Consider the following 21,034-nt stretch of genomic DNA (forward strand, 5'->3'; position numbering starts at 1 on the left):
TAGCCATATCCATCTAATAATGTGCTCACACACAGGTAAATTAAACAAGCAAGTTAAATGAACATTTAAAGAACCCAGAATGATAGTACTATATATGAATATTCTGTGCTGCTTTAGATTCACATCATTCAGAATAAATCGAGGCACAAAGGCAGCACACCTATGTCTTCAATCAGTACAGCGGAAGCAGAATGCAGGCAAGTTCAAAGTTTTGAATCACCACTTTTTCCCTCCCCCCACCTCATCAACCCAGACACTTTCTCATAGCCAGGATCTGAAATTTGAGATTATTCCGGCTAGCAGCAAAACATTATGGCAGAAAAGGCATTATGGCAGACACAGAGGAATTAGATTTATATATTAAAAGGGGAGAGTTATAATGTGATCTAAGTTCCTCATAAAAGCGGCATTCCAAAAGGGCATGAGCTAATGAATAAATAGAGCCAGAAGAGCAAGGACAAGTCCTTTCTGGGTACGGTATGCTCAAAATTCTGCCTTGCATAACCATAGAGGGGTTAGCATTTAGTCTAGCTAAAGATCCCTTAATTCAGTAATTATACATACGCACATCATACAATAAAAAGTACAAATTCAGAAAGCAAATCAGAATCAAGGGAGGCAAAATATGTTTTTATGATTATGAAACGATTCATCATGTGTATAAAAATATGAGGAAACCACTAACATACCGAATTCTCCTAACTTACACTAACTAGGTCAGTTCTATTGGAATGCTTAAACAAACTGATTCTGAATAAACTGATGAAGTTATTGGTTTGGCCCAGAATTCTCACCTCTGCAATCATCCTGTTGGTGTCTCCTAAGAAAAGAAGGTTAAGTGCTTCCTCTTCATTGGTTGCTTGATGCAAAGAGAGATGTTTCAGATGAATGTTCTGATCAGGGTCTTCCATTATTGTCACCTTTCTGCAAGAAAAAGGCAACAAAAGAGACTGAGTTAAATGTTTTTGGTATTTTGAGTACGAACTCTAGACCAGGCGTTATTCCAAATAAAAATGAATGCAACCAAACATATTGACAGCAACATGATCTTGGAGGCAACAGATAAAATTAGGGTTACCTGGTCCCTCTTCACCACCAGCAGGAGGTTTTGTGGGCGGAGCCTGAGGAGGGCAGGGTTTGGGGAGGGGAGGGACTTCAATGCCATACAGTCCAATGGCCAAAGCGGTCATTTTCTCCAGGTGATCTCTAACAGCTGGAGGTCAGTTGTAATAGCAGGAGATCTCCAGCTACTACCAATGCCCCTCCTTTATCAGCCGGAATACAGGTAATGGTAGGATCAGAGGAGATTCCTTGTAAGATCTTCATTTGCTCGGAAGAAAAATTAGTGTGATCCTGTCTCCACCTCCTTCGTTTCTCCAACTTATCAATGTCCCTTAGTACTAAAGCCTGAAATGCATTCACTTGGGAATCAAGGTTTTTGGGAATGAAGGTGGATTTGGGTTTAAATAGGCTGTAACTGCCTATAATCTACTTTTAACAATATATTGTGAGCAGGAGACAATTAAACCAACTATGATCGACTGGGCTCAAAACATGGGACATGATATTGCTTTAAATAAATGGGAAAGACTATGGTCAAAAGATTTGAAAGGAATAAATGCGCAATCAATTCGAGAAAACATTTATAAAATGATGTATAGATGGCATTTAACACCTAAGAAGATTGCAAAGATATATAAAGTGACATCCCCTAAGTGTTGGAAATGTAATAAGGAAATTGGTTCCTTCTATCATATGTGGTGGACTTGTGATAAAGCTAAAGATTTTTGGGATATGATCTACAATGAATTGAGATTAATAGTACAAAAAAATATACCCAAAACACCAGAAATGATGCTATTAAGTATGATACCTGATGATTTGCTAATACAAAGAACTTTTTTGATCTATGCTACAACAGCTGCGAGACTGCTTTATGCAGCAAAATGGAAAGGGGCAGAAATTCCCGAGAAAAAAGACTGGATTGGGAAAATGTTTGAATTGGTGGAAATGGCAAAACTTACAGCCATTTTAAATGAAAAAGACAATGTTCGATTTTTAGGGGAATGGGAGGATTGGATGAAATATTGTGAATATAAATTAAAACTGGGGAAAATGGAAGAATACTTATTAATCTGATCTAGAGGACACAATTAATATCAAGAGTTATAATCATTTATATTAATAGAAGATGTTTTATGAAAGTTAAATGAATTTATGATAGTTAAGATCAGACCAATTACGATGGGATGAATACTTTATTAAGAGGTGGAGAGAGGTGATGGGGAAGTCGTAAATTTTCCTTTAATTTGTTTTTTTTGTTATGAATTCAAGAAACCATAACAACATAGAGTTAGAATTTTGAATTTCATATTGCTTTTATTGTTGTTTACTATCATGGAAAATTTGTATTATAAAAACCAATAAAATTATTATAAAAAAAAAATAGGCTGTAACTGCCAGTACTCCCAATACGTCCACCAAAATATTCTTTTAACTTGATATTACGAAAAAGTTTGGATCTATTTTGTTTGGAACTCTTTCAAATCCTGGATCTTGCCCTTCATTTCTGCGCATTATGGTGATGAGCGTTGAATAACTTCACTACAAGATTTTTGTTTGGAAGTTCCTTTGGATTCGTGAAGAATACACTACGCTCTGGATTTATTCTACTATTTGCTAACTGTGGAAATTATATCTTTATTATTTACGAAGGGACAGACTGGTGACTGAGATTTTCCGGTGAAGTAACCGGTTTCTTAATTAGTTTGGTGTAGCAACCTTTGTTATATATTTGTGTTCCCACTGAGGATTTTTTATTATTATGGTAAAAGATTGTACTTTATTGTGTTTATTATTGTTTCAGTAAATGAAATTGACATTGTATTGAGTCTGTGCTGACGTTATACTAAACTCTTGTTGTTACAGCATAAGTAGCGATTTATTAGATTTTCACTACCTGGAGGTTGGCAAGCCTAAGGTAAAGTGAAGAAGTTCAAAGTTCAGCTAATGAAACTAAAGGGGGAGCGTCACATCGTTTAGCACCCCAAGAAGGGAAGGGGGAGAAAGAAGGGAGCAAAGGAACAACTTGAAGAGAAACAACAGTTCAGCTGCAGAGAGGAGTGAGAGTCATATCAGGCCCCCAGTGTTCACCACGGAGCAGGATTACCAGTACTAACCTACTCAGGAATAAACACAAGTTCAGGAGTAGGGAAAAAGAGGCAGGAAGTGGGAATTACAGGGCAGAAGTGGTTAAAAGGCAGAAGCAGGAAGAACTGCAGAGGAAAGAAAGGTCATTATGCTGGGGCTAGCAGAAAGCCTTGGAGAAGCAAAGGCCTGGAGTTTTCCCAACCTAAGGAGACCATAACCTCCCAGGAGCAAGGGTAAAAATATTCCTGACCAGGAGGGAGAACAGCAGACTGTTCCAGCAAGGTGCAGCCACCTCAGTGCCTAACCTTACAATAAGGATATAAGGCCAGCAGAAGCAGCTATAGGACTTTAGAAGGATCCTGCTCCACGGAATAGAGCTGGAGACTGGTCCTGAGGCAAGAAAAAAAGAAGACGACGACAAGGGTTACTCGGAAATCACACCTCCTTGCCTTGGTGTGACCATTAAGACCAAAAACATTTCTTAAAGGTAATTTATCCAACAAAAAGAGAGACCATCTTTGCCCCCAGTGTCTGGTTGTTCTGGAGGAAGCTGGAGGAAAATGGGACACCTGGATCATCCTTCCTTTAGGGAAGATGCGCTGTGCAAAATAATGCAGCCTTATTAACAAAGTATTCTCACAGAAAAATGAGGTGCAAAATACAGTTCCAAACTGACCACATTTATAACTTGCTAATAGGCTTTAATTCTATTTGAGTTCTATATTACTCTGTGTAGCACATGTCAGAAAATGGTCTCATGGGTGTTTGTTCAGTAAAGATGAACAGCCCTACCTGTTTAGAAGGCCATATCATAAATCTGCTAGAGTCCTGTGTGCTTGCCCAATGAACAATAATCAACATATCAAATTCTGACCAACAGCTCCAGAGTGTGGATTAAAAAATCTTCAAAATGGGGCCAAGTACAGATAGAGGTTTTCCCCACCACCACCACAAATTTGGGGTAAGTCACAGGTTTGCAGAAAAATAAAAACAGTTTTAAAAAATGTGAGGTTTAAAAACCCAAATAATAGAAGCAACATCTGTATCTTTAAAAACATTAATACACACTCATGTCTTGTGAGGTTGCTTGCTTGATATGCTATAGGGTTCTTTTTCCTTTCCCCTGCCCCACCATCTCAAACTTTTGCTTCACAGATTAGATCTCAGGACTTACATTTGCCACTGAAAAACTATATATGCATTACCAAGAACAAAAGTGCCACATTGATTTTATATATCTGAATAGGATCTGACACGCAATCGTGTACAAACCAAACAAACAAATCAAAACAGACTAATTTACAATGGAGGTGGAAAGCTGAATCAACACATAACGAGGGAATTAGTAGTGAGTAACCAGCCTAGTATAAACAAATCCTTGGAATGGGTAGGCCAGTTTGTCACTGACATTGGTAGTTTGTCCCTGACATCGGCTCATCGCAAACTGATTATGAGATGACAGTATTCTGTGTATTATTGCTCCCATGTCTCTAATAACAGAAGTAGACAGAAGAACATTTTAGGGTGACCTCAGCATCCTCCAAGATGAAGGGGAAGTATAAATACTGAGAACCAGAATTTACACAAAACTGCCAAGCTTCACTGCCAGCCATCACTCCTGCCCTATAAAGGAACTGAGGACTTTGAATCCAACAACCAGCTAGAAGACTGTCTAAATCTGGACTCAAACCACCACTTTCTGTTTAGGGATTTTTTTTTTTTTTTAAGGCAGGATTCGTAAGCAACTTTGGAAGAAAAACTGACATTTGGAAATGTTGGGAAATTGATGGTTTGAGTGGAACAAAATCAATTAAACAGTCAAATTAATACCGAGGACAAATAAAGCACCAAATACTAGAATGTTCACTGCACTGACTGAGGAGAAAAAGTGGGACCAAAATGGTTTAAATAAATATTCTAAATGTCCATGCATGCTTGTATAACAGTAACATGCAAATTTGAGAGAGAAAACAGCAGGGAAAGCAGAGGATTGTATTACCTATCCTTGTGGGATTCTGTACAGGGAAGATATATGGGAAGATTCCTAGAATCTAGGCAGCTGACAGCCTTCAGACCTACACAAACTGAGGGGGGGGTTGGGGTTCCCTGATGAACACTGGTGTTAGAAGCAGGCTTAGTTACTACTTCAGCATACGGGGTGTCATGTGAAAAAAGAAAACTTGAACTCTTTTTGGCAGGGTATGCACTTTCGTGAGCCACAGCTCACTTCTTCAGATACCTGAAGGCAGGGGTGTCAAACTCAAACAAGGGCCAGATATGACATAAATGTCACTTGATCGGGCGTGGCCAGGAGTACCATAAAATTTAATGCTAGGTACCTGAGATACAAACTTGATAGAAGACACAGGCAAACCCAACTAATGATATTAGTTTTACTTAAAGTGCAAACATTCTGAAAACAACAACACTCTTACAGTATTTTCTTCCATTTAATAGTCTTTGATCATTGACACCTCGGGAGGGGGGGTGGCTGCTTCGGCCAGCTCGCGGGCCTGATAAGAGTTCTCAAGGGGCCATATCCGGCCCCCGGGCCTTATGTTTGACACCCCTGCCTGAAGGTGTTTAAGACTAACAAAATTTCTGGCAGGGTATGAGCTTTCGTGAGCCACAGCTCACTTCTTCAGATACAAGAAGTGAGCTGTGGCTCACGAAAGCTCATACCCTGCCAGAAATTTTGTTAGTCTTGGCTACCCATCACGATTGACCTCTTTTGTTAGAAACCAGTTTGGTAAGACAAAAGAGCACTGTGCCTAAACTTGATTGAACCACATTACCTGGAACAATAAACAGCAATAGAACAGTGCTGGCCTATACCTACTTCTGTCCAACAAAACTGTTTTGCCATGCCTGATGACAGTGGCTGTTGCACCTCAATTCATACATTGGCATAATGATCCAAACCCAAAACACGGGTTATAAGTGAGGCAACCATCTCCAGCAAGGCTGACTGCTTCCAGTAAAGTATTAGCCAATCAAACTGCAGGATTATAAGATGTCCCACACTGTAAAGCATTGCGAAAAGAAGGTAAGGCACTGTGGAGCTAATATGTGATAGTGTACCATGTCTCTAGCAACAGGGCAGTATTAAATTCCCAACAAAGCCAATGAAAGGGGAAAAGAATGAAAGAAAAGGACAAGTGCAAGGAAGGTACTTGGCATCATGTGACCACCAGACATAGGAAAATTGGAAAGCATGGTGTGCACCTGAAAGTAAGAAATCATGTTCTGGTACATTGCTATGCATGTGTTTCTAGTTCCCATGTACAAAGAGAGTGTTATCAAATACTGATGGCCAAGGAAGGGGCAGCTCATTACAGGTGCCGCCCATTTCCTTCCCCTTCCCTCACAGCACCACATGGATTTCCACCCAAGAAAAATACATGGATTTTCAATACTGTATATACTATTTTAATATTACAAGAGCCTAGTTAATATCCTGAGAGGTCCGTGTTAATAACTCACCAAGATAGAAGGGCAATTTTATTCTTGCTTCATCTACGGCGATTTCAAAATGAGGGACTGAACAAGATATAAATGTTCTTTTAAATATATATATCAAGAAACCTTAGATGATTAACATATGACTCTAAGTTTGAGGATTTTGTACATTAACAGAATTCATGAGCAAGCAGTTGTTGTGACTGATTGTTAAGACTGTGGGCACAACAGGATCTCAGCCTAATTCTATGACATTACTTCCCTTTCCCACATCTCTCTACTTCTACACTGTGGTGGATATTTCTTTTCCGCAGAGTGAGCCTCTCAGTTTATTGAACCAATTCCCTCCCCATTTTAATTCTACCTGTGCTGTACTCTGCTATCCCTACTCACCCACTCCCTAGAACCCACTTGTTAAGTCAAAGTGTATTAACAGGTTTACAGAGCAATACTGAACAGGTCTACCCAGAATCCCACTAAAGTCTTTTCAATTGGGCTTACTCCCATTGTACTTAGGGGAAAGTGCTTAGGATTGCCTTATTAGTGTTTATTTATACCACATCACAAGTGCAGCAATTTTTGCAAACCTTAGAAATCAGCAGAATTTTCTAGGAGCTTGAAAAAATACTTTTAAAAAAATTAACAACTTTTATGGCATTTAGTGTTTTTATTGTTTTACTTTGTAAGCCCCCTCAAGCAGGTTCTCTGAAGAGGTGGCACACAATTTTTTCGAATAAATAAGAAGAGAGGCAGAAACGAGATTTGAGTAAAGAGGTAAGAAGAGGGGTCCTGTTCTTGGAATCATATTATCATGCCTCAAAGCCTAGTTTGTACCTCATTATATCCTTTAAAAAGATAGCTGGGTTTCACAGATACCGTGACAGAAAGAAACTGGCAACGTTAAAAAAAAAGAGGTGGCAGAGGTAAACATTATGAACAACAGCACACAAGGAAGCATGATAAAAATTCCTTCCTGTTCTCTTCAGCAACCAATTTACTGAGTTCAATTTTCTATCACCAAAATGGCTTCCTCCCTAGCTTCTGAGTAGGGCTGGGCCTCACTTAGGGTTGCCAGGTCCCTCTTTGCCACTGGCGGGAAGTTTTGGGGGCCGAGCCTGAGGAGGGCGGGGTTTGGAGAAGAGAGGGACTTCGATGCCATAGAGTCCAATTCCAAAGCAGCCATTTTCTCCAGGTGAACTGATCTCTATCGGCTGGAGATCAGTTGTAATGGCGGGAGATCTACAGCTACTACCTGGAGGTTGGCAACCCTAGCCTCATTCATTTGCTAATGGGCTGGCTGCCTGTGCAGGGTGGCCTGTCAGGCACTGGGGGTGGGTGGGAGAGAAGCATCACAAAGCCTACATTGCATCTCTGTCTAGGAAAACCATATGGTCATTTCAAGTTTCTACTGATCATTACATTTTGATTACATGCCACCATATAGAATTTAGACTCCTGAAGACTGTGCACAAAACAGCTGTCATTGCACAACAAAAATGAGAGATTTCTGTAAACACAGACCTCTGATCTTCCACAATCCCTGTTAAACAGAAAATCAAAAGATATTTCCCATTAGATGAATCTGCTCTTTTTGATGCGATGCAATGCTATACTGTCGTATTGTCAAAAAATGGGGAAAATAAATTTCTCATAAAGAATAAAGTGTAAACCCAGTGACACAGGGGGATACAGTAGGTTATCTACTGCAGGTTAAAATATCCATGTGTTTCTTTTTGTGATTTAACAGGAGGAAAAAGGGGTCTTGCTGATGTTAAAAAATCTGTAAACTCACGGTAGATCTTCCAGTTTGGAGGCTTCGTGTCTTGGGTCCAGTAGATCATAACCACACTCATTATAAATTTCTAAGTAGGAAATGTGTGTTGTGTATACTTTGCTGCTGTCCTGAATTAAAAACAATGAAAAAGATCAGCTATAAATAGTTGTATAAAACTCCAAGGTACATCGCCAGTACAGTTTTGTGGCTACTTTTCTCTTTACCGTATCTCCTTCATTGGGCACATTTTCAATTTGAGTTAAATTTGAAGCTTGTCTCTTGATGGATTAAGCAGGAGATGTTCCATTTGAAAGTTCAAAGGGACATTAATAGACTGTTTTGGAGAACTCACAACCTTTCACCTGAGAAAACACACACAAAGGCTCCTTTCACACAGACACTGGACGGGAAATAGCAACACTTATTCCTCCTTTAGCAAGGCATCATAAAAGTAATTAATCCCACCAACCACCACCCTCCTCGCAAACTAATCTGCATGTCTAGCAAACACAACAAATCACTCTAAAGGACCAAACAATGCCCTAGTTAACAGATCTTGAAGGAAAGGATCATGAATCAGTACTGACAAAAAGGAGCAACAACCAAGACAGCTATATAACTGAATAGTACTCTATAACTTGAGCAACCATGAGCAAAGGACAAGAGCCCAATTAAGAGGGGGGGGGGGGAAACAGGACCGAAGGATCAAATTGCTTGGAAAGTAAATGGAAGCTGACACTTGCCCACCCAAGCATCCATAACGTATCTTTATGGGCATATTTTCAAATACATTTGCCCCAGTGGGGTGAATGTACATAGACATCTCACAATTATACTCATAACATGCTATCTTGGATACTACACTTCCCCATAGCATTGTGATAAATTTGTGCACATCCAGTGGTTTCCCTGGCTTTTCTCCAGTCTTTCTCAAACCTGCTTTGCTCTGAAGCTTTGGAAAAGATCACAGTAAAGCCTGGATGGCTGCTGTGTGGGTGGGAAAATCTGGATTTTCCAACTCACATGGCAGCCATTTTCTCTGACCCTGTCTCCACAGGCTTTTAAAAAAAATGAATGGTAGAAAGTCAGAGAGCGTACTTTACCTACAGTCACAACAGAATCTTGGTATAATAGTATTCTAGTGCCATTTAAAAAAAAAATTTGTTTTTGCAAAAGTGCTGGTAGCCCAGGGAGTGGGGTGGTTTCTGCTGGGGGATCGGGGCAGGGAAACCATGAGAAAATCTGTCCTGTTGTTGCTGTGCTTTATCTGCAGCCATACCATCAACAAGGAAACCACAAAATCCTGTCCTTATCCACAAGACCCCTAAAATTGGTCAAAGAGAACAATGCACAGCTCTTAGCAATTACTTGAGCCCCTTTAAAACTTCCACTTTGATACAGGCTTTAACAGAGATATAGGTTTATAAACATGTTTCTGTAAATTTACATAAACCAGGTTTCCTAGTAAAAAAAGAGATTTTATCAATAGAGTAAAATGGAATTCTACTTTGCTAATGAAATATTCCATCAGTAAAGAATTATCTGTAATCTAAGTTTAGATTCTGGCAGGTACATGTCATAAATTAGACAAACATATGCCTACTTGAAACACAATTCTCACTTTTTAACCAGACATTAAATAAACCAATAAAGCTTAATTCAGCAGCAATTTGACTAGATTAGGCAATGAGGGTAGAAGAATATACAAAGAGCTGAACTTGGAAGAGCATAAAACTTTTCCTTTTGGCTTTTCCTCAATAGGTAATGAAGTGATAGAACTGATATTTCAAAACGTAAATAAAATTTCATTTTCTGTGCTGTGGAATACGATGGGAAGATTACTAGGGGCCTTTCATTTCCTGCCGCACAAAAATATTGAACTGCCAGGCTGTCTTAGAGGCTTAACTTCAGTATGTACCTCCTCTTGAATGTATCTGCTCTCAACTAGTAAAATAACGTTTCACTATGTTTTGTTCTGCATGACCAATGAGTAAGGTTCTTCACTCCCTCCAATTCTCACCTCAACAGAAGAAAGCATCATATAAAGTTCTCTGACCTGTGCTCTATTTTCTACCAAAAATGCTTCTATCAATAATAATTGTGTATTAACACTGCTAGGACCAGTACAGATACACTCTGGGGCACATTTGAGAGCTCAGGACTACATGCCTAAATACTGTTTCCATGGAAAGAGAGACTTACTGATGTCAATGAGATGTTTTTCCATGTAAGCAGATTTAGGAACACAGCCTTACTTAACTATCTTAATATTGGAACACTGTACTTCATAATACAGCCATGTCTATAAGCAGCCTACTAACAAAACATTCACTGGCAGCTCCACCTGTGGAACAGCTGTAAAACTGTGCCTTATGGTACTATTCACTCTTAAAAGTCTTCTACAGGATTGAATTAAATAGACCTTCAGGTCCAGATACCTTTTTGAACATCTTAAAAGCACTGAATTCAAAACAGGTGGGAAAGAGTCTCCAGTGAAGAGTATATTCTTGACAAAATACTTTTACTGCATTTCTCTGTTCACAGATTTACCTGGCTCATGTGGTCTGCAGGTGCAGTTAACAAAAATGATTGCTGAGTATGTGCCCTTTCTTTGCTCCATTAGAGTTAGTGAATCATCCTCTTATGTCATACATCAATGTTGCATAAATATATTTGACAATAAAGAAAGGGCACAGAAAGCATAATTTGGATAATTCTCAACCTGAAGACATATGATTCAGCAACGGTTATATTTCCATAATGCTTTAATACATAGCCAGGACTCTGATCTCTGTTACCAATTATAAGGTCCAAAGACATGGAAGATGGAGAAAATATGCTACATGAACTGCGTCAACAGACCACCATGGAGGAAGAAGAGGAACATGCCAGAAAATGGAGGTCCTCGCCTTGTTCCATGAAATGGCAGTACACCATCCTCTTGAGACTTCGAGGACTCCTCTGCAGAACTACCTGCAACTCAAGAAGGTCCTCTGTTAGTATAATGCCAAGTCCTGGACCAACAGGGTACATTCCAGCCCTCAGGAGGCCAGGAAGGGGCTGCTCCGGCGTTGGGGCCACCCGCACCGGTGCTAAGACTACTTACGCCACCATGAGTGGATCCCACGATTGTTAATAAAATACCCTACATTTCTAAAAAACACCAACATTATAATCAGAATTATTATTTTAAACGTAATTTAATCTGAACACAGATTTTGCATTTCAATATAAAAAATTTACATTAAAATCAATATTTTTAAACAATCTAATTAATCCATGCATCTAACTACCGTATTTTCCTGCGTACAAGACGACTGGGCGTATAAGACGACCCCCCATTTTTACAGTTAAAATTTAGAGTTTGGGATTGTCCCAAGTCCGCGGCCTAGGGTCGGCCCTCAGGACTGCGCCCCAACCCTGCGGCCGCCCCCAGACCTCCTAGAGTGGCCCAACCCGAGTCCGCGGCCTGGGGCCAGCCCTCGGGACTGCGCCCCAACCCCGCGGCCACCACCGGTCCTCCTGGGGCGGCTCAACCCCCGGGGACATGGACAGAGCGGAGGCGGCTCCCCAGGGAGATTCTCCAGTCTGGCTCGGAATTCAGCATCCGGCGTATAAGATGACACCCGGCGTATAAGACTTTTGAGAAGATTTTCCTGGGTTAAAAAGTAGTCTTATACGCCAGAAAATACAGTATTTAAACAAACTGGGACGAAATTAACCTGCAGTCACCTGCAGCAAGATTCTGGTGATGGAACACATAGGCTATGCTTAATTCGGGCATCATGGTCAGATTATTTCACTTGTTATATCGTCATTTGGTCACTGAATCGTATTCAAGAGAAAGAGCAGAGAATGTGTCCTCTACCTTTTGCAACTGCTCAAAAATATAAGACAAAGTCCTTGGAATGATGCCTCGATCACTGTAACGTTCTGCTCCCCCAGTAATGGTAAACGTCTTGCCACTTCCTGTCTGTCCATAGGCAAATATTGTGCCATTGTAGCCAGCTAGAGCACTAAAAAGGAGGAAGGTACAACAGAATATTCATTATATGTTATCCATGGATAACTAATATAAATTCACAAACATTCACTTTGTAACTATGCAGCCACAGAAACCTTTGTTGACATGACTGAGCATTGCTTACGTTTTAGATGAATAGGTTTCTTAAACCACACTGCAGTTAAATATCAGACACGCTTATGAACTTTAATGTGCATGCCTAAGAACTGGTTTTTCCAATTGTACTAACCAGCAGCCCAAGAACCTCAGCTCAGATACCTGTGTAATGCTATGTCTTCACAAGATGATGGACAAAAGAGGGAGGAAGAAAGAGGAAGAGGTAGAAAGAGACCACAGTCATGGCAAAAAATGTACTTCACAAGACAAGCAAACAGACATCTGTAAACCTGGGCCTGCCAATAGCCACAGTCTTCCAACGTAATTTCCTGAATGCTAAGAACACTTAAAAGTGGAATTGAGCTGTCTGTGCATGCTGAACCAGCTACTTGGAGTTTGGAAGAGACCAGATCAAATGTCAAAACTAAGCAAGAACCATGAAGAACAAATATATTTGGAAGATATGTAGGAATAAGTTAAAATGGTGTAGTAGTTGGACAACGGATGGAAGTGTACACTTGCTTCCACACAGAGTTTTTGTTCCAGCTTGGCATCCAAGCTGGGTCGACTCTTGGGAAGCATCCACATTATATCATCTCCTACTTATCCACTTTCTAGGCTTCTCCCTGATTTGCTGTAATCTTTCCCAGGATGGGTTTGCTGCACTCCCCCCCCCCCAACACCATTAGATTTATCCCAGGCTTTTTATTGCTGTAGAGTAATAATTGCTATACAGCTATAACATAATGACCTATCACCATGATCTAGTTCCTTTGAATTCCCAGCTTTCATTCCCCTTTATATATCTGCAATAAAAAGCTCACATTTTTGTTAATGAAAGCTGGAAATTCAGAAGAACTAACTGATCATGATATTAGATGCAAATAAATTGCTCCTACTATGGGCATTTTAGGGTAGTTTTTGTGTGCAGAGGTTTTCCATATGATATTCAAGCTACTTCTAGACCATCTAGCACTGTTTTAAGCCAGTATCTTTCTCTCATTCTAGAAAGAGTAATCAAAACAAGAGATGGAGCTGTGTACATACACAGCTGTAATTTGCAAACACTGTATCTCAGATTACTTTTCACCATAAAGCCATCATCAACTTATAAGCATATCAATAGAAACACTGATAATCGAGGAAGACTTATTCTCCAGATAAGATTTATGCGACTTCAAAAGGCAATTCTACTAGATCAGCTCAGCTCAATGACCCAAAACGAGGTTATGTAAAAGAAAAAAAACATTGAAAGCATTTATGCGTATTCTTGTTTATGAGTATAGTTATAAATAAGTCACGCTAAGAAAAGCAAAACCTTCCTCTTCTTCTTTCAGGGGAAGGGGCCATGTGTAGGTCAGCTGCTAGTCTGATGCCATGAGAGAGGCAATGGGCCTCCAACTCATTTATCTGGAAGCCTAAGCAGTTGCCAGATGGCTCAGTATAATCTACAATAGCAAAATGCCAAAGAAATGCACACAACAAGATGCCAAAGAAAGCCAGCATCTGCTCCCTAGAAAAATATCAGTTTTCTGAAGCATTCATTTTCTGCCCAGTTATTAGGTAGACATTCCACCTTTGTTTGCAAGATATTTTTTTTACACTCTATCCAAAAGCATTATGAGAATAAAACCGTTGTGTCAGCTTTAGAGTTAGTTTAACATTCCTTTCTGGGCATAGTGGTGTTGCAAATGAAACCAAGGAGTGCTTTTTGTTTTGTTCTGGCATCTGTTCAATTTTTATTTTCTTTATGTTCAAATCACCACCTTCTTAGCCTTGGCAATGTAGCCTTACATGAAAAAAGGCAACTCTCACCCTTAAAGGTGTAGCTTGGAGAACTCTTACTGAACTGACAGCTGTAAGAAATGGAGGGGTTTTACAAAAGAGTGTCCTTGTGGTATCAAATAATACTGCTCACAAATCTCCCTACCTTTTCTACGTTTTAGCTTCCAGATTCAGAATCTGCCCGTCTCGACAGCACTTTGAGAGACTCTGTAGTGTCACCAAGGTTGCCTGGAGCCAGAACATTTGAGTTCTGAGGGGTAGGACTGCCAACTTCCAGGTACTAGCTGAAGATCTCCTGCTATTACAACTGATCTCCAGATGTCAGAGATCAGTTCCCTGGAGAAAATGGCCGCTTTGGCAATTGGACTGTATGGCATTGAAGCCCCTCCCCTCCCCAAACCCTGCCCTTCTCAGGCTCCACCCCAAAAATCTCCCGCCGGTGGCAAAGAAGGACCTGGCAACCCTACTGAGAGGGGATGGGGTTCAGGTCACCCATATTCTTCTTCCTTTCCTCCCACGTTCCCTTCCCTCCTTAGCCCAAGTCCCTGGCTTTTATGAAGCTAGCCCTATTGGCTATGCCCACAGCCTCACCCGTCCCTGCTTCCTGTGGGATTAAGCCCTCACAAAGAAGCACAGGGAAGGCACAGTTGTTAGCTGGGTGCAACCTTTATTATGGCCAGCCCTGGGGAGCCTGCCTTGCTGAGTCAGCTTAATGCCAGACCCAGCAACCCCCAGGCCCTCCCTGCATGGGGCCTTTCTGCCAGTTTTACATGGCATTGGGTTGGGCCTGGAGCTGTGCCTGCCTAGGTCTCCTACCCACCTTGTGTTTGTCTCCTCTCCTGGCCCTCACAGAGCTACCCAAGGAGCAGAGAAAATCTGGTGACTGTGGCCAGAGGTGCCAGCTTTTCCTTTTGCATGTCCTGGACTCCTGGTAAGTTCACGGCTGCTCCCAGACTCACTTATTTTGGAATTGTCTCCTACTAGCTCTGCCTGAATGCTTTGAGACATCCATAACCTATCACATTAATACAAGCCATATCAATTATAGCAGAGCTACTTTCCCCTAGTATCCTTCTACACACCACCAATCTGGAGCATGCAAAACCCTAGAACACAGTCATTAAGAGGGTTCCTAGGTGCCCACTAATGGCAGGCAATCTCCTGGGGATTCCTGCTGCTGCCTGCCAATGCTCAGCTGTTTGGTGGGCAGAAGCAGGCAGGGGGGCAGCAATCTGCGTCAGTGTGCAATGACATCACAAGGAGGGGACCAAGTAGGGTTGCCAGGTCCCTCTTCACTATCGGTGGGAGTTTTGGGGGCGGAGCCTAAGGAGGGCGGGGTTTGGGTAGGGGAGGTATTTCAATGCCATAGAGTCCAATTGCCAAAGTGGCCATTTTCTCCAGGTGAACTGATCTCTATTGGCTGGAGATCAGTTGTAATAGCAGGAGATACCCTGCTACCACCTGGAGGTTGGCAACCCTAGGACCAAGCAACCAGGGAGGTTCCCAGAAGCTGGAGAAACAGGCTGCCAGGTGAGTGAGCAACTGTGGGGCCCAAGCTTGCAGGGGGAAAGGCGGCAGTCTCGGCAGGGAAGCCTCACGGAGGTGCTGCAAGGCCCCGTGTGGCCCCAGCAAGCAATGACTTTCCAGGCTGGTAGAAATGGGCAAGGACGGGGTACAAGCAGAGCAGCGCTGGGGGCCTGCTGGAGTGAGGGTGCTGCAGCAGCTCCAGCCAGGTGCTGTAGGGCAGCCCCAGTTTGCAGCCGGCATCTGGGAAGTTGGGGGAACAAGGGGGCAGCAGAAGGGATGTCAACCCGCACTAACATAGATCGCCACCCCCTGTACTCACCTCCCAACATCCCCCACAGTTTGCCAGGAGGAACCTGGCAACCGTAGTCATGAAGTCTCTTTCACACAAACACACTTCAAGTGTTCAAAAACCTATCTGCAATCTTGACATGCAGCAAAGGACAGATCATGTGGTTTTGTTGATCATGTAGCTTAGAACTTAATTGGAAGAAAAACTAACAGTACCAGCAAAATTGGTTATGTTCAGGGAGGAAGGAACCAAGGAAACCAGGTATTCTGGTCTTATTTTAAGCCATATTAAGCCTCAAGTAACAACAATTTGCTAGTGGTCCTTGGCCTGCAGAGTGTGTGGCTGTCCTCAACAAGGGCCAGGGCCTTTTCAGCCCCAGCCTGATGGAACAGACTACCAAATAACATCAGGGCCCTGCGAGACCTCAATGAGTTCTGCAGGGCCTGTAAAACAGAACTGTTCTGCCAGGCCTATACCTGAGGGCAGCCGCAAGTCTTTCCACTATCATCATTTGCTGCCCTCCCCATCCTCCCCCAACCTGGTTTGGGGATCCACTGCTGACCAGGCCTGTCTAGTGGCTGCGACTGGAATGAAATGCCATCTTGTTTTATTGTAATATGAAGTATGAGTTTTAAAGCATGTTTTAATTGATGTTTTATGATTATGTTGTGACCCACTCTGAGCCTGGCTTGCCGGGGATGAGGGTGGGATATAAATGCAAATGATAGATAGATAGATAGATAGATAGATAGATAGATAGATAGATAGATAGATAGATAGATAGATAGATAGATAGATAGATAGATAGATAGATAGATAGATAGATAATGTGGTTACTATATATATTTTTAGCAGTTTAAACCTCCTATAGATCTTGAGAGTTCAGGAGCCGAGCTTGTTCTGTATTGTGCCTAGGATGGCACTGTAAGTGGCTGACCATGTTTTAAAGCATACACTAGCCCTTCTTTAGGGAAAGCAATCTGTTAAAGAAATGTAAGTCTCTACAATAGTTTGACCATACCGCTGATCCATCATAGATGCTCAATGAAAATTGGCAAAGGGTTGGTAAGTTCAAGTCTCAAGTCTCGATGTTTAGGATAAAATGGAGGGCAAACTTTCTTTTTCAGACAAATGTTACTGAGAGTATTTCCCTTTGGAGAAGATCTCCACTTAAATATGTTCTCATTTGGAGATCAAATGTGTTTTAATAAAAATAAACAAAATGTCTCAGCATTAATTTTTATCCCACTGCCAGATTTGCAGCATAAAAACAATTTAGCAACACTCTTCATTTCATAACTATATCCATTTACATTCTTCTAGTAGCACTGATTTTTTTTTCAGCACAAAAACATACAGGATATATCCGTTCCTACAGAAATTTATGACACTTGGCCTGAAAAAGGGTGTGTGACATTTCTTGTTTAATTTGAACTGTTTAAAACTATGTAAACTTGTAAAAGTTAAGCAATTTTTGAGTGAAATGTTCTATATACCAAGTGTTTAGTAAAATGCCACACATCGTATTGTAATCTATAAGCAACTTTAATAGCAGGAAAGTATGTCATTTGTGTCAAAATGAATCTTAAAGATACTGTGTACTATAATAGCAGTTTGATAGAAAGTTAACAGATCCTTACACAAATCCAAATCTGTGCTCCACAGCTGAAAGCCTTTTAAAGAGAGACTTTAATCACTGCAATTCTGACACATCATTTTTTTACCAAATGTAAAAAGGAAGTAAGAAAGAAAGCAAACCCAAAGTATGCTAAATAAAAACCCTATAATCATGTCAAACTGGCATTTGAAAAGCGTGTTATTTTCTTCACCCACTATCCTGTAATAGATCCTATAGACCTCTGTGACAAGTCACCTACATTAATAGGAATAAAGACGCGATGCATGCTTGCCTGTTACAGACTCACCACCTCTTACCATGTGGACCAAAGGATATAAAAAGATCAAGAAAGATCATTTCTTCCAGTACATCATTGTTTCTCAACCACTGGGCCGTTTCCTGGTAGACTACATCTTACCAGCTCCCGGGGGAGGGGGAGAGGTACATGAGATTTTGATCTGTGAATCCCAGCTACAATCCATGTTCAAGATTATTCACAACCCTGTATAACAGAGGACAGCACATGCGCCTATATCTGCAAGAACAGGATTCCTCCAATTCAACACTTAAATCATGAAGCAGGTTTTTAGGGAAATAGCTGGTTGTTCTTCCCCTACCTGAACCTCCACGTTTATTCAGCCAGCCATTCAATGTTAGAATGCCTTGCCCATTCTACTCTGCCTAGTGTGGACAGGCACTCCAGAAAAGAAAAAGGAATCTATGGCAAGGCTAGGACATGAAACAGTATTAAGTACCAGCTACAACTGGTACCAGGGTTCTGGGTTGCTTTTTCTTGCTGTGAGTGCCACGGCTTGCTGCTAGATCTGAACTGCTCCAAGTACATTTTTTGTGGCCTCACCATCAGCATCTTAACTGCCCATCTGCACAACTGCCATGCAGGACAAAATGTGTCAGTAAAAGAAGTAAAAGAATTTAGAGCTGATTTGACACCATACAAAAATCTTGAGGACACTACGAAGACTTTGGATACGCACACTGGAGGTTCTGTGCATCCCAAGTGCTTGGGGATCAGCTTTGGATCAGGACTGTAATGCACACGAAGGAGCATTCCCCCTCATCTGTAATTGTAATATAAACTGAAAAATGTCTTAAATACTAAGCCCTCTTAAATAATCCAATTCAATTTTTTGTGTTTTTTGGGGTGGGGGTTGGGTTTTTTTCTATTTTGTTTCTATGTTTGTTTTTTAAAAGGGTTGTTGTTTGGGTGGTGGTTTTCTGTTTTGAAAATTAATTTTAAAATTAAATAAAAAAGGAGGTGTCACTAGAGATCATATTGCAAATTTACTTTGGTTACTGGAGAGAATTTCAGAAGAAAATCAGCTTGTATTTCACAGATTACAGCAAAGCTTTTGACTGTGTGGATCATGAAAAGCTACCACGGGTTTTAAAGGAAATGGGTGTGCCACAGCATCTGTTGGGGAATTACTGTACTTTAAAGTTGACAATGGGAAAATTAAAATTGTTCAGGAGTTTCTATTCCTTGGCTCCATCATCAACCGAAGGGAGACGGCTACCAATAAATCAAAAGAAGATTGAGACTGGGAAGGTTAGCCAAGGAGATAGAAAAGATTTTTAAGTGTAAGAATGTGTCACTGGCGACCAAGATCAAGTTAATTCATGCCATAGTACTCCCTATTACTATGCATGGGTATGAAAGTTGGACAATGAAAGAAGCTGACAGGAAGAAAGTAGATTCCTTTGAAATGTGGTTTTGGAGGAGAGTTTTACAGATACCGTGGACTGCCAAAAAGACAAATCACTGAGTTCTAGATCAAATCAAGCCTGAACTCTCCCTAGAAATTATGACTATACTTTGGTCAAGTTATGAGAAGAAAAGAGTCACTGGAAAAGACAATAACACTAGGAAAAGTTGAAGGCAGCAGGAAAAGAGGAAGACCCAACATGAGATCAATTGACCTATAAAGGAAGCTATGGACCTCAGTTTGCAAAATCCAAGCAAGGCTGTTAACAATAGGGTGTTTTGGAGGTTATCGATTCATAGGGTCACCATGAGTCAGATGCGACTTGACGACACACAACAGAGATTAAGAGTTAAAATTAGCCTTCTAATCTTGCTTTATAAAAGATAAAGAGTACGTATCAGATGTACTTTTAGATGCACCTGTTTCTCATCAATAGTTAAGAACCAATCATTTCTAGAGATACATATTTAAGTTAGAAAATAAATCAGAATAAGATTGTTATTTTTTCTATATCAATGCACTGATGTGATAAGCAAATCAGATTTCTCTGGATGGAACTCTCAGAAGAGATTAGGGGAGATTTCTGTGTGTGTCATGCACTTGGGTTTACAGAAAAACTCCTAAAAGCAGTTTAGGTGAATAACCCAAAATCTGGTTTGCTTTAAATTTTACTTACTCTAATATGGTAGAGAAATGGTAGGAGCTTTGATAGTTCTGACACTCGTTTTTGCAGTGGCTATGGGGTTAATTTTCACATGCTTCAATTTTCTAACATCTTGTCTAAAAAAGAGAATTATTTCTTTTTTGAATAAAAGATAAATACTGTTTGAAGATTTCTGTCTGGTTTGCTGGTATTAGTTCAAAGAAGAGAACTCACAATTAATTCATTTCTACTACCAAAAAATTAAAGGTTGCAAACAACTTTTAATCTGATAGGTCCTGAAGATATCTGGAGCTAATGGTTTTAAAAGATTAATTCGTAGAAAACTGATTAGTCCAGATTCTCTATCTGGATGCCGGAGTAATTCATCTTGTTATACTGGCTGCACAGAAATGAGTCCTCTCAGACTACTTGACCCCATAATAGCTGAAGCTTGCCTCTTTATGTGAAAGCAGGGATATACATAGTTTCCTGCCCCAGGATTGCAAGCAGGTACTACATTGTTCAGATAATCTACCTAATTTTTATTTCCACCTCAAGGTGGAAATGCCCCCAAGGGAGCTCAGGGGAGCATAACTGATTTTCCCTTCCCATTTTATCCTTTTGAGGTTACACTGAAAGAGAAGAAATGGCCCAAGATTCATCACAGTGCAGTCCTACACAGTTACTCCAGCCTAATGTCATTGGTCTCAGTATGCTTTGTCCTGAACTCTGCAGGCCAGCCCAGTCAGGTGTCCTCAGGAGCAGTGCCCTCAGGTCTAGGTAGCGAGGCTGGAGAACATCAATAAGCACTGGAACACAGGCTTGAGCCTAGTGGACCATTTGATCCAGCAAGGAAACTTTCCCAAGCCTCAGCCTAAATAGGCTGGGAAGTAATCAGGCTCAGTTGCCTTGCTGACAGTTGTTGTACTCCTGAGGCTGCACTGT

General features: G+C 40.9%; 1 protein-coding gene across 1 annotated transcript in view; it reads right to left on the reverse strand.

Moving 5' to 3' along the window:
- Positions 1 to 21,034, reverse strand: part of KIF6 (kinesin family member 6) — a 177,621-nt gene that overhangs the window by 143,960 nt on the left and 12,627 nt on the right. Inside the window, exons 4-6 of the mRNA XM_056852795.1 lie at positions 12,252 to 12,399; positions 8,402 to 8,511; positions 795 to 924 (exon numbers count right to left, since the gene is read on the reverse strand). Of these exons, the coding sequence (XP_056708773.1) occupies positions 795 to 924; positions 8,402 to 8,511; positions 12,252 to 12,399 (388 nt within the window). The remainder of the gene's footprint in view (positions 1 to 794; positions 925 to 8,401; positions 8,512 to 12,251; positions 12,400 to 21,034) is intronic.

Source organism: Euleptes europaea, chromosome 7 (genome assembly GCF_029931775.1).
Source record: "Euleptes europaea isolate rEulEur1 chromosome 7, rEulEur1.hap1, whole genome shotgun sequence".
Classification (NCBI taxonomy): Eukaryota; Metazoa; Chordata; class Lepidosauria; order Squamata; family Sphaerodactylidae; genus Euleptes; species Euleptes europaea.